General features: G+C 40.4%; 1 protein-coding gene across 1 annotated transcript in view; it reads right to left on the bottom strand.

Annotated features, from left to right (window-relative positions):
* schip1 (schwannomin interacting protein 1) overlaps nt 1–20,483 on the bottom strand; it is a 105,346-nt gene extending 84,863 nt beyond the window's left edge. The window contains exons 1-2 of the mRNA XM_043258847.1: nt 20,356–20,483; nt 19,602–19,665 (exon numbers count right to left, since the gene is read on the bottom strand). Coding sequence (XP_043114782.1) covers nt 19,602–19,631 — 30 coding nt within the window. The 5' untranslated portion in view covers nt 19,632–19,665; nt 20,356–20,483. The remainder of the gene's footprint in view (nt 1–19,601; nt 19,666–20,355) is intronic.
* Nucleotides 20,484–24,364: the final 3,881 nt, after the last annotated feature.

Here is a 24,364-nt window from a genome sequence, read left to right as displayed (position 1 = left end):
AATACATGTTTTTTCACTACAATTAACATGCAGTCAAGTGTCAACGCTCACCTAAGTATATTCTGAGTGCTGTTTGTAAAGTGGCTTAGAGGAGCTGAGATTAATGAGAAAACTCCCAGACGTCTGCACTAATAACAAACAACCTTTCAGTGAACCTTTTTTCTTAGGCTTTTATGCCATCTTCAGCTTTATGTTAAACAGAGCAGAGGTGGACAGAAAGTACAGATCAGATCTGAGTCAAGCCATGATGATGATGATGATGAAGAGGATGAAGATGTGAGCTCTGTAATGCACTAACTTTGGTCCTGCATGTCATTGTTTGCCTTTATTAATGATTATTTTCTCACTTGTTCCCCGTGAGACCTCGCACACGCTCCAGTGATTCTCCTCTGGTAATGTCAAACGACGTCTGCCTATATGATGTGTGCCATGTTTTTTGCCTGTTTTTTATCTGGTTCATGAAAGCATTCCTAAAACACACCGCCCATTATCTGTTTCCTAACCTTTTAACATGAGCATGTTTCATTTGCACATTCATATTCTTTGTCAGATGTGTTCATGCAGTGATAGTGTATTAAATGATATTTTGATTTTGACTTACAGTAAGATCAGGCGTATAAACGAGCACTTCTCTAGACTTTTATTTTGAAATCACATATAGAAATATGTTGATGCATTATCCTCCGTTGGCATGGGTTTTTGAATTATATACATGACAGATCTAGTGAGATAACGCACACTGTTTTCTCAGAGAAATGTTAAGCAAGCAGAGAAACACAAAGTGCGCTCAGAATTTATGTTCACTTCTAAATGAAACTCACATGCAATAAAACACCATGGCATTATCAAATGTTTTACCACAAAATCAACTTTTCACGTACAAGGAGTAAAATAGTGAAATCTCATCACTGGTAAACACTATTTTTAATGGAAAACAAAAACGAATACTAATTTCATATAGTGCCTTTTAAGCATTCAAGTACTTTAAGAACCTTTTCACAAATATGTCTGTTTTCAAGGGTTTTCCAGGACTTCAATTTGAAAGTCAAGTATACAGTTTGGTTTGGTTTGGTTTGGTTTGGTTTGGTTTGGGTTTTGGTTTGGGTTTGGTTTGGTTTGGTTTGGGTTTGGTTTGGTTTGGTTTGGTTTGGTTTGGTTTGGTTTGGTTTGGTTTGGTTTGGTTTGGGTTTGGGTTTGGGTTTGGTTTGGTTTGGTTTGGTTTGGTTTGGTTTGGTTTGGCCAAAACCTGGTCTGAGCAAAAGCCTGTCATGAGTGAGATCGGCAATAATAACCCAGATAACAGAACAGAACTAAGCACATAGCATGAATGTATGTTTACATGTAACACATCATTCAAGATATAATCTGATTTAACAAGGCATGTCAGAAAGAACCTGACTGTGGTGAAAGGAGGAGGGTAAAGGGTAAAAGCTGCTGAATAATCCTGCATGCAGCTCATGTGATAGGAGTGGTATCCCTATAGATGTGGATCAGATGAGCAAGACTCACGTGACCTGAGGGAATAACGCTATACACTTATTTTCTCACATCTTTTCAGATCACAATTTTCGATGCTGCCACTTTTAAGGGCACTTGTTCTCACAAAAGCGCAAATAGTGAAAAATTTTGAAACATAACATTATATTTTGTAATCAGATTATATACTTTTCACACAGTGGAATTTAAATCATGATAAAATATCATGAAAAAGTGGCTTTTGTGTCAATCCTAAAGACAATTACTCATTGTGCGACTCGCCAAACTTTACTTTGTGGCTCGCATGGCAGTAAATAATATGATGACACGTTCATGTAGTCAATAAAGATATTTCATTAAACACAAAAAAAAAAAAAAAAAAAACAAGCACGGCTGAAACATATCTCTTTAGTGATGTTGTCTACACACTCCCCATCAAACACAGAATACACTGCGTTCAGCACAACCCTTCAGAGCGGAGCGGCAAACATTTTACTTCTTTTAATGAAAAAGGACTGCAGGACTTTTAACATTTCTTAATTTGGAACTTTTTCGAGCAGCGAACACAACACACACACACACACACACACACACACGTGGTGTAAGCCATTGAAACGAATGGGGTTCATAGCATTCTGCGCCCTGTCTGAAAGACCACTAAACCGATGCCTCGTTCTGTTTATGATGAACACTACATTCAAATGATTTGCAACTGTTTCCCATTTCCTGCTTTTTAGACCTAAACTATCTCGTCTCAGTTACAGATTTGACTGGTGGGCTAAAACGAATGATAGGGACTATTGATTTGAATCACATATCAGTGATGACAGACTGATAAAAAAGACAGGATGTAACTTTTGATAAACTGCAGTAAAAGTGGCTCTCTATCGGTGCGACTCGCACGAAAACATTAGCGAGAACCACTGCTAGAAACTCTTCCCTGACATGAAACTATCCAAATTAGGAAAACGTCATAAATAGCCCTTTAAAATAATATTATTTATTCATTTTTTAAATTTGTTTAACCATGTGACCCTGCACGTATTCAATCGAGACCCTCAAGAAATGCACTAAAACACCAGCCGGTAAGATTTTTAGAGCTTTATCAATGGATTAAATGGGTTAACGGTGTAACACATCCCATGATCTCCAGCACTGAAGAGGGAAAGCTGTACAACTGAATGGAGACTCTGCCGAGAGAGCAGAAACAAACATTTGATTCTTTGCTCTTTCTCCTCTGACAGTTAGAGACGGTGAATATGAATATAGATTGGATGAGCTTGTTTATTTCAGTGGAGGATTCCTCCGGAGCGATCCCTAATGTGCGCTATGCAGATCTGCCTGATGTTTCAGACAGCACGGGACGTTCTCCGTCGTACGCTGAAGGTTATCTCCTACGCACTCGCAAAACACCGAGCCTGTGTTTCATCAGCCTGCATTTCCATCACAAATCAAATAAAGAAAAATCTAATTCCCTTATTTCCAAAGGGCCTTATTTGGAGCAGAACTGAGGTCCAGTTATTTAAAGGTTAGAACTGCACATTCAAGATCTTTTTCTTAATGTAAAACTACAAGCATAATTAGAATTGACCGTAGGCATTGATTTTCCCAGAGCGGTGCTATATCTAACAGTTCTGCACCACAGAAGCGCATCTAAACACAGACGAGCCTCTAGATGCTACGGATACTGAGTAAAACCTTTACTGAGCCCACGTTCAGAACCAAAAACACACACATCAGTGAAAGTACAACATAACAGCTTTAAAATATATGCAGAAGCAAAAAAGAGAAAGGAGATTGTTGTTTAATTACTGTGAACTATTTTACTAAAAACCCATGGCCTTCAGAGTATCTTGTTGAATGAACATGGGCAAAACAAATGAGAGAAAGAATAGTGGCTCGACTTTTACACAAAACAACCTGTGTTATGCTAGCTTCAAGCTTTTTACACCTGGATCATATTCATTGCTCTCATTAAAGCAAAGATGCAGTAGACCTCTTCCATCGGTCCTTTACCTCTTCCTGGATCCACATGTCACTCAGTAACACTACGTCGTTTTCATTTATATGCTGTGGACTGTTGAGGATCACATGATTTTTCACACGCATAAGCGGACATACGATATCACTTGTTTCTGCGTCTTCCTTGCCTGTGTTTTTGATCAAGACTCAGGGTGTATAACAGTAACACATAGAAGCACTGAAAACTCCAAACGATGTGCCATGATAATGAAAGAAACATGTGCTTGGTGGAGAAAGAGCTACACGAAACAGTTATAATAGTGGAGGGATCTTCTAAAAGTGGGTTCTCGGTTAGAATCTTGTTTGTGTCAAGTCTTTCTAAAGACTCTTTTTGTGAAGTTTCTTTGGTTTCATGATATTTGTATTCATGCTTCCTGATGTTTCCTCAACTGCCTTTACTAACATGACCCGGTTTGTTCGTACAGTTACCAGCTGAGCTCACCTTTTTCTACTTCAACCCTGGGTATACATTTATCTTTGTGTTTTTCTCTTGAGTTGTCGGTTGTTGTCTGTGCATGTCTTTTCTGATTGCCGAGTGGATTATTCAATAAAAATGCTAAAAGCTACAATAAGGACAAAATGTTGTTGTAGAACATCAATTAATCAACCTAAATGTGTCAGGTTACAGTTACATCAACAAAATGCAGTGTAAGGATGAGAATGGAGGGGGATAGTTGTGTGCATGATGTGTGAGTCACTGCCTGAGGCCTTGTCTGTTCAGAATGATATAGTGAGCAGCACCAGCATAAATACACTGTATGTCTGAAACATGCCATAAACGTACCATCCATCAACTGACTTCATTACAGTATAACTCCTAGGAGACATCACAGATTACTGTACACCAGTGTACTGTAAGGTACTGTAATATTGATGCCTCTTCATATGACTCTTTTTATTTCAGTTGTGTTTAGTGCACGTTTGTGCTTGATGTTCTGTACACTGTGACAGTTCATGGTGAAAAGCCGTCAGCTGTGCTTGCCAGGATTCTACCGTAAAAACATGGTGACAAAGTTTTAGGTTTTTATGGTTTAAACTTAAAAGTACAGTTATATACCGTAATTTCATGAACTGATATGATGTTAATATATCAAGCTACTAAAGTACTGAAATCTCTGTTGTACCTTTGATAGCCACTAAATGCAGGTGGTGATGAGAAAATCAAGTGATTGATATACAGAAGGTGCTCTGTGTCATTCACCCAAACACTAAACACCATCATTAAACTGAAACATGCAATAAACATTCATAACTGAACAGAAAAAAATTTGAAATGCAATGCAGGGAATTCTGGGAATTACATTTTTCCCTGTAAATTTTAAAGGGATTTTACAGTAACATTTTCACAGTTTTGTTTTGGTCATTTTTACAGTGTAAGTTAATAACATGGATGTCCGAAAATCCCTCCCTTTGATAGTCAATGTAGTCAGCCCCTTAGTAGCTAATATCTTTTTTGATAAGATGCCTAAAGCACGACTGTGGCTTCTGCATTAAATTATTAGTAACTTGTAGCTTGAGAAGCTCCGTTCTGACAAATGCAGAAATACCACCGCTGTGTTTTCAAGTGCATTAATCAACAATTCAGCGTGATCTCCATCCTCACCTGCAGGAGCCCTGGAGGAGACCTGCAAACCCAAGCAACAATACACCCTCAGAGAGATGCATTATTCAGCAGGAGGAGGTGTCTCTCTGCAGGTGCCATACATATGCATGCGTTTGAGTTTGTTTTGAGGGTCTTGTCAATCTCTTCGCCAAAATGTGCACCTCGAGACAGCAGGAGAATTATTCAGACGCTCCCGTTCGAGCAGAACTTAACCTAAACTCACAAACTAACTCAAGCATGAATATTTACAACTGTATATATTTCAAACTATTGCTTTAACGATTTACTTTTCGCTGAATAAATAACCCGTATTTCAGTCTGCCCGGCATCTAGCCATATGCATGCCATGCATGTATGAAAAGATTAAGGAGCAAGAAAATGCATGTATTTCGCTGCATCAAGACACCTAGTTTTAATTATGTATCTTAGTAATTGCAAAGCGGTGAGTGTGCGAGCTCTTTAACTGTAGTCTGGTGCAGTGACATGAACTCAATTCATAGGCAGGTCTGGCTTCTCAAGCGCTCTCAGTCGATTTAGCCTTTGACTGAATGTTCTGGTGACAGATGCGAGCGTGTCTCTAATGGAGTTAGATACGCTGTCCCGTCTGTGTCTCCGGAGACAGTAACTACAGCAACTGAGGAAAGGTGAGCGAGTTCACAGACGAGTTTAAAAATAAGCATCATTGTGAATCAGAGCCGTGACATGAAACACACCGGTGAAGCTGACGGAAACTAGGACTTCAAACAGCAGTCTGCTCATTGCGTGTGGATGGAGCGTGTACAGAAGGAACTCATATTAAAGGGCCATCGGATGCAAAATTCACTTTAGTGAGAGATTGAGAGATTGAAGTGTTTAGTTGTTCTACGTAATAATGAACATAGCCGCTGAAGACACTTTCGCTTTGAAGAGACATAAAAGTATAAAGGTTTTGAACGAATCTTTGCAGTAAAGCAAAGTAGTAAAGTTTACAGTCTGCTCGTCGCTCCACAGAAGAGAGGGGCGGAGTCAGCAGAGCTCATTAGCATTTAAAGCAACATGGACTAGAATGGCTTGCTGAAAAAAGTTTTTAAACTACCCTTGAGAAATCAGGGTAAATCAAAAGTAAGTTTCATTAAAAAGAACCACATCAACTTGTGGAAAACGGGCTTCTAACGATCCCTTTTATTGTTGAATGACTGTGTTTGGATTCATCTGTGGCACTGCCAGACGTAAGTACTCGAAACGAAACGGTAGATCAGATACACAGTCTTCTTCAGAGACCTGCATCGAGATATATACATTTTTATCAGAAATATTGATGTCACACGGATTTATGAATGAGCATTTACCGTGAACTCTCTCCGGGGCTGTTCTCGCTCTAAACCTGTAAACATGTTCAACTTTCAAGCTTCAGCTTCTCCTGGTGTCCTCTGAGCGCTTTGAGGAGATCATCAAGAGTACACTGAGAACGCAGTCGGGGCACAATGAATGTTTTTACTGAACAGACAACAGTTCGATAAACATAAAGTTCATGTTGTTTTAAAGACAGCATCGGCAGTATGGTCTGTTTTGCCAAGTGGAAAAGATCCAGGTAAACCTTCTCTAAAGATCTCTAAATGAATCCTCATTGATTCAATGATTCATTGAATACTTAGATTATTACTCCATGGCTGCAAAAAGAGTACATATAGTATGAATGTGTGCGCTTTTAATGTAATGTGGCATACTTTATTATTTTGTTATTATCACATGACCAGCATCAGTTGGTTCATAAACCCTGCGCCTTGGCCACAAAGTGTGCGTCACATGCATACTTTACATCAGAATAGGATTTTAAAATACTTGTTTGGTATACTACAGTACTTAGTAGGGAATTATGCATTTTCAGATGCAGCCAGTCGCTTGCTTTGTTTCTGAATGAATTAACTGAAGACATCTTTTGATTGATATTTTTCTCAGCCCAAATTCATTTGAAATGAATCTGCAATTCATTTCATTCATTATTGCTTGAAAGTCCTAATTATTAGCCCTCAGATTAACTCATTTAGTCTGCAATGTAAAAAAGCAAAAAACAAATCTGTTCTTTTTACCAAAAAAATGCAAAAGATACAGAAAAACTGTAAGCAAATGACATTAAATGTCTGTTTAGATCTTTTAAGGTCTTCACTGCAGACCTTACTGTCAACACGTGGCATATTCACAAGACTTTACAGTTAATACGGCACTCTGTGCTTCTGGTTCGACTGATTAAACGGCCGGAGTTGCTCATCCGTAGCTCACGTTCATATCTGTATCATAAACACAAGCCCGGGAGACCCCGGCACACACACATCTTTTCTGCGGGGCTGCTGTTCGGCTTCTGCAGTTTTATGTGCGAAAGGCTGTTTTACAGGCTAGTATATCACTAGAATGAAATGTCAGCGGCCGTCTAAAGCTGTCGGCCGAAGCAACATTACTATCACTCTCAGAGTTTCACACATTAAACCTGCTGTAGTGCTAAACACTCCTCATACAGCGCAGGGCCACGTCTGCTGATTACCAGCGGCTCTGGGTCTCTGATTCTTCATAAACCTGCTCATAAATTTCGCCACTCACGGGTTATGTTGTTTATGTTTTGTCGGAATACAGAGGTTTCGATGGATTAGACAGCACTGCACAAAACATTACAGATTAAAAACGTGTGAAACACAGGAGAGCCGCACAGTCTCCGTGCTTGTCTGTGCTCGTCTAACCCTAATAATTATCCAGGGAAGAACCAGGATGCAGGAAGCAGCGCGAAACTGCCCGAGTAACATTTAACTGTGAATCCCTGTACTTTTCTGCACTCATCTCATCTCAGTCCAGTCACCACATAAAAGATGTACCTTTCATGCTTTAGTGTACTCCGTGTAAGTGTACGTGAGAACAGGAAGCGATGGCTCACAAAAAACCATTCAGACAATGTATTTAATTCAGTCATCGAAAATAATGAAATCTAAATATTTTCTAAATCTAAAAGCCAATTTTACATGCTATGTTAATTTAAGCCACTTACTTCATTGGTTGAAACTTTATTTAAATTCAAAATTTGTGTGAACTAATGTTTTTAGCAGCGTCTACTAAACTTAGTTCATCTGTCACCATCACACACGTTTCTAAGTGAATACAGTTTGACCTGTTTACTTTCACTTTGTGTGATCTTTTAAGGCAATGGGTTTACAAGCAATATGTTAAGTGTTAATGCTCCAAAACTCATGTATTTTTGCACATGATCTGATTTGCTAATGCAAAAATCACATGTACTTTTCAGCATGTTCTCACTCTTTGTCTTTGATCATCATTTTATCCATCATGATATTCAGTATCCAGATACTATATTCTGAGTATTGATGCATTAGAGTTTTAGCCCATATAAAAAGCTTCTCGCACACACACACACACACACACACACACACACACACACACACACACACAGTACTGATGCTCTCAAACCTCAAACTAGTAATGTTGTGGTTACATTAGAGACATTTCAGTGAAATTTTGTAAGCATAAAAATAGCCATTATTCACTGTCTACAGAACAGAAACAGGATGATCCCAGAACTGTTTGCACAAGCATAAACTCTCTCCAGAACGCAACTTCTTTGTAAATCAGCCTCTAGATTTACCCAACACCCAGACAATTTACTGAACAATAACCTCATGATCATTATTTGCAGAAGGTTGTGAAGCGAAGCAGCTGTGGACACCGGACTAAAGCGCTTTCTCTTAAATGCTATATAAAGGAGAAAAGACACCGCCCTGACCGTCTGTGTGAAGGATCTCGTCCTAAAAGAGCAATATCTGCACGCCAGCCCAGCTTTATAACCAAACACACATGTAACCCATTTCTCCTAGACTTCACCTTGTGTTTATCACAGATAAGCAGCCTCATTTAAATAAATTCTGACTATCCTGGCAAACAAAATTAATCTCCGATTTATTTGTTTACCTCATTAGAAGCTCTTAATGTATCTGTTTGAGAGATAGTTTTCCAATATGCATGTAAATTACATCCCTTATTACCATGACCAACACGATGCTATCGGTGTAATTTGGTGCATAACGGTGAGGACAGACTGATGGGATAATAACTCCGCAGCTATAGGCTTCCTGTGCCTGGAGGAGAAGCATAAAGAGTGAAATCTGTTCCCAGCGAAGGACAAAGTGTGTCAGACTTCATGCAATAGCTTGCGTCTGTAGGATTACCACACATTCAGAGGATTTGTATGTAAATGTTGAATATATTTGAACAGGTTTCTCCGTCTAGGTGAGTGCAGTCACACGGTCAGTGATGCCAGAAGGATGACCGTCACATACATTTAAGGGATAATTCACACACATGCCTTTTGCTCTTTAGTTGAACATCTAGAAGAGCATATAATATATAGAGAGCATAATTTGTCCATATGATGCAAGGGAATCAGTGTCCAAATGATGATGCTACAAAAGCAACACATTTCTTTAATAGCACATATTTTCTGCATGAAAGTGTTTTAGATCTCTTAACATGACCCATTGCATTAATGAGCAGCAAACTGGTTGTTTATTAAGGGATAACTCTTAAGAGTTAATCGTGTTCATGATCTACGCTTACTATAATAATCACGCATTTCTCGTTGGACTGTGTTCTTAAGAACTGCTGTATATATTGCATGTAGTGAATTATTAAACATCTGCAGCGACAGAAAACGTCATAAAACATTTCAAGATTACGGCCCTAAACAGCACCTGTGTTTCTGGGTGTACGGGTCTGAAGAAGCTCGGACGCTGAGATGAAAGCCTGCCGATGAAAAGATGGGGAAAGGGCTGAATTCAGATCAGCTCTGAGGACCGAGATGAAGGTGGAGAAAGAAGAAAGTGCTGAGAGCTCTGAGGAGCAGGAGATCATCATCATCATCATCATCATCACACCCACAGACGCTGAAGATGGTGTTGATGGAGGACTGACCGCTGAGCTTCACAGGCTCTGTATAGAAACTCAAGCTCTTTCAAGCAGCGGCACGTCTCAAGAACCAGGAGGCGCCACAGAAACCTAAATATTCGATATATAATTGATCAATAAATCTGATTTAAAAAATGCTCACGTGTGTTTACATATGGACGTGCGCTGTGTATATTTATTATGCGTACATAAATGCATTTACAGGTTTGAGAAAAAGGTTATGTTTCTATATTGAATACATATGATATGATAAATACAGACATGTAGATGCATATAAATATATACTGTATGTGTGTTTATATATACATAACAAACACACACACACACACACACACATATCATGCAAACAAAACAGAAAGTTTTCTTTTGGATGCGATTAATCAATTAATATTTTGAGAACACACACACACACACACACACACACACACACACACACATATATATACTGTATATAGTCTGGAAAGTTTGTTTTGGCAAAATAATCATTCAGCAACAAAGAAGTTGTCTTTAAAAGCTGCTGGATTTGCTCAGGGGTCCTTGTGTACATGGACAGCATTTCCCTCCTTCATCCTGCAGACACAGAGGCTGGAGCAGGATACTGGTGCAAGGTCAAAGCTGACCGCAATAACTCAGTCCTTCATATTCAGATGCCATTGCATGTTCATCTGTTTTTATTAATCACCATGTCAGAACACACCTCTGATTCATGACATCTATACTTCATGGAAATGCGATACACAACGCAGTGAACAAAGAGGACTGTCATACATCATCATATAACTCTGAAAGACAGTGAGAATGATGAGGACATTAATACTGATATGTCACTGATGCTGAAACACGGCTTTATATACGCTTCCAAATGAGCGTGATTGATATGTGTGTCCAGAATGATCCATAAGAAAAGGATCGTTCAACCAAAAAGGACAATCCATCATTTACTGATCTATCCAAACCCTTGTTTAAGTTTACAGATGACAGTATTTTCAATGTCTCTCCACACGACCAAAACGTGGACCCTTTCGAGCGGTTTGATCTAATCACTTCCAAAAAGTGCTAATCAAGGTTTATATGTGCAGAACTGTGTTAATCACATAAAGGATCATATAGTGTCCCTTCAGAAGACCAGGATCAAACTGTCGGAGTCATGTGGATTGGTTTTACACTCTATTTTGGTCTAAGTTATGATAGCATAGACTTTCAGAGGAAAAGACAAAAAGGATGAGTAAAAATAAGTTCATGTGTGAAGATAAAGCGAAGTCTCATAGAATTGGAAGGACATTTTTCGAGAGAACTTTCTCTTTTAAGTTTAGTGACTACACCGGACTCACTCGGAGATGTTTCAATTACAAAATGATTCTTACGTTTTCTTCACCTGTGCGATTTCTTCACCTCAATTCAATTCAACTCTGCTTGCAAAGATGCAAAGCGTCGCAATGCAGCTTTACAGAAAATGAACGTTTCTACATTACATTTAGTAACAGTTTATCAGTGGTGACTAGTCGTCAGGTTGATGTCCACATGGCAGAAATGCTCAGTGAAACACCAGCGCCGTCTCGTTGGGTTTTCTGTAGGTTTAGAGGTTTGGTCCGCTCTGGTGAGAGCGGTGATGGTTGATCTGATCTCTTTGATATTCTGGAGCCCAGCGGGCAGCACTCAAACACCGGCTGTAGGAATCACACGGCCTCACCTCGGGCTCATTATTCACGCCGTCTTCCTCTAAAAGCTCTCCTCGGGGTCTCTGAGTCCCAGAATACACATGAAGAAGCACCTCGGGTCCAGTCTCAGACACACACTCAGGCTGTGTTTAATGCGGTTATGGCTTCCTCTTAATTTTCTTTGCTGCGTTATGACTGTTGTAATTCTCCCCTGGAGGGAGTCGTAATTAACCGTCAGCTTGTTTGTGAAGACGGCGTGTTGAGGAAAAGAGCATTTACCCTCCACTTACTCCCCATCCTACATAATTAACAGGTGTTTTGTCTACACAAACCCAGACACGCTTAACTGCACACTGCTTTCACGACACACACTCTTTCAGTTGGAGTTGGGTGATAGATAACTGAGATCTGTTATGCATGAGACCCTGGAGCATGAAAACAGCAGCCATGGGTCAAGCTTTTTCTTTTATGCCAAACATCATTTAAGTAAAGATCATGTTCCATGAAGATATTTAGTCAATTTCCTCCCGCAAATATATACATATATACAATTTATTAGTAATATGCATTGCTAAAAACTTTAAAGGTGAGGTTTTTTTCAAGTAGTTGTATGTCATTCATCAACGGAAAGCTGATTCATTCAGCATATAGTCACATATACGTGTGTATATCACCTCACTGTGTGTACCGCAACACAGAAGAGAATCAATCTGCGGGGGTTTAATAAGACCAAAAACAGAAAAAGAGACAATGGGAGGGAGCAACCAACACAGACATTCACAACCATTTAATAACTGACAGGAAACACCAGACTGGCTTTATATGAGGGCTGAGGCAATGAACTAATCAGTAACCACGGTAACTAACAGGCGAATGGGTGTGGCCGAATGAGTGTCCATGACAACCGACAAGGAGGGAAACAATGTAGCACTAGAGACACAAAACTACAAACGAAAGGTTTCTGACACGAGCAACACAAGCAGGGATCACCAAGCTGGTCCAACTTTATTATTAAAGACGACAATGAGATGTTTTTATTATAGTATGTCCTGCTTAACACGAGTGTACCACTTCTTTCCACATAAGGCTGGATGTGCTTGTAGTTCCTAGTTTAATTCATTTTGTGAGCTGGTGTAAGTGATCGTACTCAACGATTTCTTTTCCTCTGCTTTCCTTCCTCCGTCCCTCTCATCAGCATTGACACGCAGTCACTTCAGAGCCCTGTCTTCTCCACCGTCTGAGGAGATAAATCTATCCCTCTTTCTCTCCCGCTCCTCTGTTCTTTAGCTTTAACAAACTCAGACTCAAGAAAAGGTCTGCAAAGTCTAAAATCCACTTTCATACACATTTTTCTTCTTATAAAGCAGCCCTGCGTCATGTCCTCTCAGACTAAATCTGCTCTACACCAGTCTGGACGTGTTAGATCCAGCAGAAACGCCGTCGTGATCCCGTCAGACAGGTGGAGCTGGGGAGGTGGAGGGGTTAAGTGATCAAATACATTAAAACCCTTCACTTCATTTCTTAATGTTATCTTGGTAATAATGAAGCGAAGTCTGAATTATAGCTTCGATTCAACACTTTTGAATAAAACATTACAATACACCCGGCCATGTTTGCCTTCCTAAAGGCTATAGTGTGAAGGAATATGGAATAAGGCAGTGAAGTGAAGTCGTCCTCTGTCTGATGAGGAGCAGAGGGGTAATAGTGTGAGCTGTACCGCTGCACGCAGGAGAGCCAGGCTTTGGCTGAAATTGGACGGGGAACGTTAGCTCCAGAGGAGAAATATAACGTGTGTGAATTACAGCACTGCCTTCCTCCAGAACACAGCGTTGAGCCGTAAATCTCCTCAGAAGCCTGCCTTCCTGTGTGTGTGTTTACAACGTGTGTGTGATGCCTGAACCGCGGGCTTAGAGCACACATAAAACAGAGCCTGATTTGCAGAGCTGGGTTAAAACAGTGTTGTGTGAGTGTGTGTGTGTGTGTGTGTGTGTGTGTGTGTGTGTGTGTGTGTGTGTGTGTGTGTGTGTGAGTGTCTGTGTGTGTGCGCGTGCATGCGCGTGTGTGTGTGTGTGTGTGTGTGTGTGTGTGTGTGTGTGTGTGTGTGTGTGTGTGTGTGTGTGTGTGTGTGTGTGTGTGTGTGTGTGTGTGTGTGTGTGTGTGTGTGTGCGCGCGCGTGCATGCGTGTCTGCGTGTGTGTGTGTGTGTGTGTGTGTGTGTGTGTGTGTGTGATAAGCATCAGTGGAATGTGCAGTAAATACAGTGAAATCACAGAAACACATCCACTAGTAGAAACTGCTGTATAGTTTATATCTGTGGTGTGATTTCAAACCTTAACTATAATCTACTACATAATCTCATATAGATTCAACTAGAACATGCATTTGAATCACAACTAGATATGTACACTTTCTGTAGAAAATATTAGTGATGCTAGTTACTTGAGCATTTGGTGTGATTTTTGTGGTCCACACGACTCTTCTCCAGTGTTATGAATGTGGTGACTGGTTGCTAGCGTGAATATGACTTATTAACAGCTTGATAGCCCACCTCCAAGTTTCTATGACTTTCTGATGCAGAAATATGATCTCACAAATTCAGTGCCAGCGTATAAAAATGTTTCACCAGACTTTTGGCCACCTGGGCGTTAGATGCTGAAATCTGTACAAACTGAAGAAGAAGAAGAACGGTCTCCAGCTCCTTCCAGGACCCTCCCTCTCTCCTCTGATACATGAGAGCCATTTATTTAGATGTGCATTTATTTTTATAATTATGATCAAATGAAATGATAATGATAGGCTTTTATTGCGCTTGAGTACCGACCTTTTTTTGAAAGCTTTTCGCATGAAGTATTTTTATAGAAGTCTGGTATAGAGGTTTCTTTCACTATACACTGACTCATAACTTGTTTAATTCATCTATTTGTCACACCATAAAATCTGATTTTACTTGTGTGTGTGTGTGTGTGTGTGTGTGTGTGTGTGTGATTGTGTGTGATTGTGTGTGTGTGTGAGTGATTGTGTGTGTGTGTGTGTGTGTGTGTGTGTGTGTGTGTGTGTGTGTATGTGTGTGTGTGTGTGTGTGTGTGTGTGTGTGTGTGTGTGAGTGTGAGTGTGTGTGTCCCTGTTAAATGTCTGTGGTGTTTTGTGCCGTAGCTTCATCAGATTTATGAGCGAATGTGTAACGAGGAACACAGAGTCCAGGTGCGAGCGAAGCTTCAATCACACATAATAAACCTATGAGATAGAGCCACACACACACACTTCATCCAGTCTTCTTCTACCGTACAGCAGTGCTGATATCAGGCTGTGATATGAATGTCAATGCAGGACCAGATCCACCCTCAACATCACTGGAACACAAGACAAGTATGAGTCCATTCGGACACAGAATCAGATCACCAGATCAAACGATTCAGAGGAACACTTCCTTTCTCGCCTTACTTGTTATGCAGTGTCTGTTTTCATGTTTTTTTACTGTGTACTGTGTTAATGTTAATTTTCTAGTGCTCTGTAATGTTTTTGTTCATCAGACGCTATCCTGTTAATTATTTACTTTTGCATTTGTTTATAATTATATATACATTTACATTTACATGTATATACATTTTAGACCTAATACTATGAAGTATCTATACTAAGGTTAGTAGTATTAAGTCTAAACTGTCATGTTTGAAGGGCTGGTACAAATACCATTGTTTTGAGCTTCGAAGCTTCGGTAGTAATTAACAGAGACCAATCTAATCTCCTGTGGGAGGGGCTAAACATGTTCTTCTCTCTAATAAAGACAGGAAGCTGTGTCGTCTGTTTGCACTTTTATTTTGTCGAGAAGCGTTCATCTAACGGACTGTTTCTGCGGACCCCAGGGAGTGCAGGGTTGCATTTTGGTGCAATATGAACACAACGATTCAGAATTAATAAACGTTTAATAAACAATCTTCACTTCTGCCTGAAATCTCACTAATGATAACATCACACCCGGTGCTGGCCGATCTGACCCGTGTGCTGCGAGACACAAAGAAGCAACCGAAAGCGCTGATCAGAAGTGTGAGACTCGTCTGTGAACACATGTAATGATCTGCATCTATCAAAGCAAAGCAGGACCTCTAACACACACTCTCAGGTCACACACTCGCTCAACGTCCGCCGTACATCTCTGCCATCAAAGTCCTCAACCAGAAAGCAATGGCTAATTCAGAAGCATGGTTTGCAGGTTCAGTGCTAATGGCCTTCAAGATTCTCCCGGAGGAAATACATGAAGAAATACACTCGTTTGCCACCATTAGGAGACTAGTCAACACTAAGTTAATAGGTTAACGCCAGCTATGTTAAATGAGATGGTGCCGGTCGATGAAGAGACAGGGCTGCGATTTACAGACCACTCTGAATGCTCCCTCACACACACACACACACACACACACACACACGTTAATCCTACCACCCGTTAGCGTCCAATTAGAAGCCAGCCAATGACGGATGGGAAAGCAAGTGGTCAGGGCAGAGATGAAGCTGTCATGTTTTTTTCAACACTCCAGTCTGTGTGAGAAATTATGAAACAATCGTGCGGAGTGCTTACGCTGCGCTTCCACGGGTCACAGTGACAAATGTGCCTTCGTCTGAGAGCGTGTCCTCCACGAGCCCACACACACACACACACACACACACACAGACACACAGACACACAGACACACTCACACACACAATCACTCACTCACTCACACACAGACACACACACAAGCTTCAGAGAGGTGCATACCGTGTAGCATTAGTTTTTTGTGTAGCAAGCTGTTTGTGAGTACAACTCTACATTTTCACGAGTGAACGGATCACAATGTTTCGTGGTTAAACCGCTGCGTGACCATCTCGGCGCAGAAATAAAGCTCTTGACGGAGTCTCCACACACTTGGGTCGGCGCCGGACGAGCTCGGACAGACAGCGCATTCATCATCTGTGTCTGAGGAGAACCCTTCAGAGTGAGTGACGTGAAGGTTGAGCCGTGACCCGTTTACTGCGGAGTGATGCAGTGCACTAACCTTTCACACACATCCGTTATTTACACACTCAGCCCTGAACACACACACACACACACACACACACACACACGATAGCATGATGTCTGACACTGGACTACACTCAAGATCTTGGGATTCAAGCCGAAATCAGTTTTTCGAACATCGGCTGCATCAGGAATGAGGTAGTTTTCTTGCTGTTGTCACTTGAGGCGGTGGAAAGCTCCTTTACGTCACGTTAGAGTTTTGTGCATTTGATATGTTTGTCTAGCTCAAACCTCAAAGATGTGTTCCCCCTATAAATAATAGTAGAGTCCTGATCTAATCTCCATTACGAGCATCAGCAGAAGCGCATCGGCTGTAAAAGACTGAAAGCGTGTGTGCGGACATGAACCATTATCAGCGGCGCTCATCAATAGACTAATGGAGGGAGTGTTTGTTCAAGGCCTTCCAACACTTTCTTCCATTGCTGATCCTCTATTGAAAGCCAGAAAGGATTTTCTTTATTGCTTATCGAATTGTACATTACATCCTCCTCTGATTTATTGGTGCGTGCTTGAGTGGGATTCTCCAGTTAGCTGTAACGTGATCTTATCGCAATATTTGGTTTAGGATTTGATGCATGTCGTGATTTTTGCAGGTTTCCCAATAACTCCGATTTAATGTTTTATAACTTCCTGAATTACCCAGGAATATGTGTTAATCCAATGTTTACTAAGGTATATTTAAACAGTTTATTAATCCTTTACTTATACTTTAGCACCACAGACAACTCCTTAATAACTGGTTTGTAAATAAAGTAATCATTTAGAAAGAAAATCATTATCAATAAAGTAGGCAAATAGAATTATTAAACATTATAGATGCTCAAGCACAAAACATTTATAGCTGTATTTACATGCTAATGTAATGCTGTAATGTTATAATGCATTATGCACTGCATTTTTGTCCATGTATGTCATATAGATGTACGTTCATCCTGTCACGTGTTCATATATGTGAAATATAGTCATGATAAAAGACAGAAATGTATTTTAAAAAATTTCTACAAACATTGTACATGAGTGAAATATCCCTCTTGACATCAAGCAATATATTACACTTCATTATGGGAGTTTATTTGCTTTATCTTTTCACTGTTCGTTTCATTCATTGGTGGATGAATCTGAAATGAGTGTAAGATCAACATGTATGCAGTTACTGTCAAACATGACTGGGTTTGAAAACACTGGAAAACCATGCCATGGCATTAATAGGCGACATAAAAGTTATCGAAACATATCAGCTTGTTCTGCAGTAAAATCCTGTATAATTCCCTTGAAATGAGCAAGGTGACTCAAGACAAGCTGCTGAATTACAGGAAATGAATGGGTGGCAGGGCAGAGGTGGTGATGTGGCCCGGGACCCAGCAGAATCATTTCACTTCATTAATTCAGTCGTCCACACTCAATTATTCCTCTCACGCCACGCTTAACAAATATAAATGTGTTTATCTCAAGGAAAGTTTCAAGATCCTGACCTTATAAAGCTCTTGCGTGCACAACTATTTTCTTACTTTACCGACTAAGCATCTTAGATAGAAACAACCCAAGCCACTTTTACCAGTCTAAAAGCAACGTAGAGCTGAACGCACACGGAAATACTCCTTAACTGAGAACATTAATCTGGCAACCCTCTGACATCAACCAATCAGAGTCAAGAATGTAACAATACAGCGATTTAATATAGAATGGCAGTTGCATAACTGACCGGTTCTTCACAAATAAACCAGAGGAACGTGCTAATTTAGTGTAGTAAACCTACACTAGTAACACTAGAGCACAAAGACTAAATCAGCACTAGTGACTAACGGCTCAAACTAAAGGATTCATTAATCATCTTCTAGAGTAAAAAACACCATTAGAAATAATACCATTTTACAATACAATGATACTAATATGTGTGTGTGTGTGTGTGTGTGTGTGTGTGTGTGTGTGTGTGTGTGTGTGTGTGTGTGTAACTAAAAGAAATAAAAAAATTAACAAACCAATTAATTAATTAACAAACAAATAAATAAACGAGAGCAAAAAAATTAATTAAAACTACAAGAAACACACGCAGAAAAAACCTGTAAATATTAAAACCAATGATCAAACCGCTGATCAAGGAAAACTGAAGCGGTAAGAATATCTTGAAAACAGAAACTGAGAGAGCTAATGTGATATGGATAGTTTAAGACAGGAAAAACACCAGCGGCCCCAGGACCGAGCCCTGTGGGACTCCACGGAGAACACTAGAGAAGAAGAGAAGACCAACATCAACAGCAATCAGAAGAAAAGAATCCCACTGAGATCTCCAGACGGGTCGAGATCTCAGGGTTGAGAGAATCAAACCAGAACACAGATCTAAGACTAGAGCCATGGATCTCCCCGAGTCGGTTCCAGTAAAGATTTCTCTTAAAAGAGCAGATGCTGTAAAGCTTTAAAACCAAACTGAAACATTTCATGAATGTAATTAACAGGCAAATATGATTTTATGGTGAAACAGAACTCTTCAGTTACATGGAAGAATTGAAATGTGGTGATATGGTGTCACAGCATGTTTAAGGCAGTTTGAGGAGGAGACGGTCCATGATCATTTCTTTATAGCCAATGACAGACCAAAAACTGACCGTTTCAGTCATTTGTTTTGCTAAAATGATCCTATAATACCACTGAAAGAGCAGGAGTCCACTCTCAAGGGCTGGGGAGCCAAGCAAACTCATCTTGTAAACAGTGTCTGAACACTTCACCGCACTCTCAGGAGACGAACACAACAAGACAATCACCTCTTCATTAATCAATCAGCAAACGTCACCCAATTAAGCAGTAATTAGGCGTCTGGGCATGAGGCCAGCTCAGAAGAGAGACGCTCCTACCTGAGCGGAGCGCTGCTCGAGCAGATCCATCTCGTCCTGATGACCAGACCAGGCTCCGACGACTCTGTCACATGAAGGACACAACGTCATGCTTTTAAACATAACTTCAACAGTTCAACACTTCTAGAGACTTTCATCAACCTGACATTCTACCAAAGGAAGCTTCTTCACGGTGTTTTATGTCATGGAATAAAGATAACGGCTTCGAGTAGATGTTTGGTACAGTGTGAGAGGACAACGATACTTGCACTAAAACAACGACTAAAGCATCTGTCAGCTCTGAGCTGCATGGAGTACTTGTGAATCTAATCTCCTTAATGACATACTCAAACAGAAACATGTCTGGAAAACTCTTTGGTTTGATAATGAGCACTACTGGTAACTATATGTTATAAGAACTGCTACTTTTATGCCTAAGAACTAGATTAAGTAGCAGAATTTACCTTATTTTATAATGGTTTGTAAATAGTTGTTATAGAGGAGTTCAGTGTTTTAGATGGATGATAAGATGGTATAGTTAACTAAATGTAGAAATTTAGAAGCTACACTGAGAAATGTAAATGGCAGTTGCTTTGAGACCAGAGTGTTCATGTTGCATTCACATTCACGCCTGTCAGTAAACTCCTCCTCACGTTAATAGCACAGATATACTGTAGACCTGCCTTTGCAAACATCCCCCTCGGACGACATGCAGCATCTCACTGTATTAATAAGTTGGGTGCGACACAAGCCTGTTTAAAGTTCTCTCACTCACGGTCTTGTTTCCGCTGGCGCTGTGGAGGACAGCCTTCGTCTCTCGGCTGATGGCCGTTTCTATGACAACAGACGGCAGCAGACAGCGGAGCCGAACGCGCTGCGGCTGATCATTGAGGAGCGGTCTCAGATCCCGAGGAACACCACGGTGTGCTGCTGACTGACACAGAAGTTCAGGAAGGAACACACGTGTGATTAAACATCTCCTCGGTTTATATTTGCCTTTGCATTTTGAAGTTACATGCTGGGCTTAATTGCAATTAATTACATCCAAATTTTTAAATCCAAATGTGTGTGTGACATATATGCATTATATATATAAATAAATAACAAGAACCTTTATTTTTGGACGTGATTAATCAGAATGATTTGAGAGCACTAATGAAGATCATGCATGTAAGTATAAGTGTATGAATCTCTTCACCCGTCCAGCTGGGGTTTCTGAAGGCTGCGATGAGACGCGTCTTTCTGCCTGAAAATCAAAATAATAAAATGATCAGATATAATCAACCTAATAACAATAGAACTCATCTCTTTCGACAGCACCTGACTTCATCCTAAATGTATTTAAAAAATGTTTCTCTTCACTTATTCTGAGCGCTTCCTCGGTCTGTTCACGTCCTCGAGATAAATCTCTTCATATATCACCCAACTGTAGGTTGCTTTTGATAAAAACCTCTGCAAAATGACTCAATGTGAAACTGCAGTGATTCCAGAGCGATGATGATGGCCATTAATACGTGCTTCATAAGAACTAATAAACAGTCGATGTGATATTCATTTCTTTCTATCCACTCATTTCTTTCGTCCCGTGAGCGTTTCAGTTGGTTCCCTCAGCGCCTCGTCCCATGAAGAACACACAGCTCGTGTAGTTTGGGAGGGTTTGTGTGTAACTGTGCTGAACTAGCAGTCGGGTAATAACCTGGAGATATTTTCATCTGTCTCCGAGGAGCTTTCAGGCTCAACATCAACCTCGAGATATCGATTGAACAACAAACGCTCCTTAAGAACACAATAACACACCCTCAGAAACACACTGCCGAAGAACCACGGAGAAAGGCGTCTCTGTATCAGTAATGGGTGCGAATGGGTGCCGTCGGAACGAGAGTCTGACCTTTATCGGCTCTGCACAGTCTTATCAGAGAACAGCTGCTTTCATTTGTGAAAGCTTGATTCCAGTGACCTGATGCAGGAGAAGCAGAGGGAAAGGAGCTTTATCTGCAGGCACCGTCATTAATTGGGAAATCGGAAATCGATTTACTCCAACAACACCGGCAGGAGACTAATTCACAGACGCCTACAAGTAACAGAAGAGAAAACCTGAGAGCTGCAGCCTGGGAAGGATCTGTCCTGTCCTGCTGATTCAGAACATACTGGACATCCAGACATAAGATATATAAGAGAACAGAAGATGCAATAAGAGACGGGTTGAAGTAAAGCGGAGCACACAGAACGGACTCTGAACATCTCCAGACGCTCCACAGAGAGACGGAGGGCAGAAAAGTGCTCTGTTCACCTCAGAGACGCACAATCTGCTTGAAGAGAGCAACTTCATTAAATATCTATAATTAAGGGCAGAGGCTCTTCTGGGGCTGGAGACGGAAACGCTTTACTGATACATCACCTTTAAACAATCAGACGTCATTCAAAGCAGTCGAATACTAAAATAAGTCAAAAGGGACCAAATGTTTGTAAGACGAGCGGAAGAGACGTATGGATATTGATAAAGCAACATCATTAGTGTGAAAAAGTGCCAGCAGAAAAGAGGTTGTTCTGGAGAGATAGCGCTGGTCAGAAGAAAGAAGCGTTTAAAGCACGGCGTTCACTTGATTTCTGTCATTGAAACACTTAAAAACACAAAGTGAGGAATACATCGACACTGCATTCATGACGGATGAACATTTATAACTCACTTACAGAAACTTTTAATTAATGCATGATCACGGCCAGCAGAAAGACTTCATGAACACATTATTCAGATGTGCATAGATTTAGACTAATTTACACAAACAGACACACCCAGGAAGTCACAGATCTATTTTTCTATAGATATTACTGTTATATTACCAAAAATATTTTAAATTAAGTTTTAATATTTTACATTTTCTTATATATATATATATATATATATATATATATATATATATATATATATATATATATATATATATATATATATATATACACATTCTTTATGAAATATGAAACCCTGTTATCTCTAGTCATTCAATAGATGTTCATGATTTTTAAAGAAGTCTCTTCTGAAGATATCGAGGAGAATATAACCGTGTCCTGTTTAAATACATTTTAAAACTAATCAGCATGATATCCGACGGATCACGTGACTGCAATCACGGGAAAAGATAACGTTTTAAAAATGATTTTAAATAGTATTTTAAAACGTACCGTTTTGCTGTATTTTGGATCAAATAAACGCGGGCTCGCCGAGCAGAAGAAACACAGAAAGCACGTCACTGTTCGAAAACTTTATACCGGTTTAGACGGTTTTTTTCTGTTTATATGAAGCGTGCAGCAAGAAAGAGAATCGATCGGATGTCCGAGATCCGGAGCCAAGTCTGGAGCGACGAGGAGAGCCGTGTTCTGTTCAGACTGAAGAGAGCGACGGAGCACGACGGAGGAGGAGGAGGAGGATGGAGACGGTGATGAAGAGCGGGTTTACCTGAGAGGAGCCGAGAGCGTCTTCAGCATCACCTCCGGAGCGAGCGAGCCGCAGGACCGCGCGTCACGAGCGTCACGAGCGTCGCGTCAGGAGCGTCCAGCCAATCGGAGGCTCGCGTCCTCGCAGCATCACGCTCCGGATCAGCATCCATCACGAGCGACGCTGCGGCGGGGCAGCTTGTCACAGGCTCGGGCTCCCGGATTAATAAACTGGTGAACGACACCATAACCCACTCTGGCGTTTTTACATTTATTCATTTCAGTTGACTGTCTTTCCTTTCCTTTCTCTGATCAATCTGTTCGTGTTCACTGAACACACAAACTAAAGAGAGACACGACAGGAGCTTCTGTGAACAAGAACACGATTCATGAAGAAGTAGAATGAATGCGATTCGTTTTAACCAATTAAAATTCATTTCTTCTGAAAGATTTGGTAGGCTACTTGAGCAGATCTAATTATGCTCAAATTAATGCATTATTCTCATTAACTGGATGTGGCTATAGAAATAGTAGATACTAATAGCTAATGCATTGGAAGCTAGTACTCCGTGATTGATTGATTGGAGCTGCTAGTTAATAGAAGTCACCTGGTCATCCTCTACTGTGTAGTTATTAATGACAGAGCTTTCTGAACGTGTCTTTGATCTCGCTGTCCACAGGGTTGAGAGGATCTCAGTCATCTAACTCTTAAATCTTGCTGTTAAGGTGATATTTGTTAAGTTTAGGTTTGTGGGGCTGGATAGCAGGATCTAAATCTGATCGTGAAGAATCAAGCATTAATACGTTCTTTTTGAGTACTAATAAACATGCATTGTAATAAGCTATTAACGTCAGCCACGTCTCTGAAGTTCATCAGATATCAGTCCTGTAATAGTCCTTGGTTCTTTCTTTCTCTGCCTTTTTACAATCTGAAGAACGTCTCTCTCCACAAAGACTGTTGTGAAACAGAAAGGTTCTTCAGATCTTTATGGAACAATTTAGATAGGAAGCACCTTTATTTTTAAGAGAGTATAGACCTGCTGCTATAGTGTAAAAACCGGCCATATTCTTTTTTCCATTACAGTGATAAAATCCCATACAAATCGATGCATTCCGGGTAATATTTTTTCAAGGAGATATCCTTCTGCAGTCCTGTGAAGAAAGCTTATTTTCGCTTTTGTGTAAGTTTTAGTTGATTCGGTGATTGTGAACAGCAGCTAAAGCTCAGTCATCACTAATCAGAACTATCTCATCGACTTTAACGGTGTAGTGTTGAAGGGTTAAAGACAGGAAGTGCAGCCGTGACGGTCTTTTTAAGTACTTCCTCACATGTACGTGTGCTTCACTGCAAC

The sequence above is a fragment of the Puntigrus tetrazona genome, chromosome 15 (genome assembly GCF_018831695.1).
Source record: "Puntigrus tetrazona isolate hp1 chromosome 15, ASM1883169v1, whole genome shotgun sequence".
In the NCBI taxonomy this organism is placed as follows: domain Eukaryota; kingdom Metazoa; phylum Chordata; class Actinopteri; order Cypriniformes; family Cyprinidae; genus Puntigrus; species Puntigrus tetrazona.
This window is presented reverse-complemented; position numbering and strand designations above follow the sequence as displayed.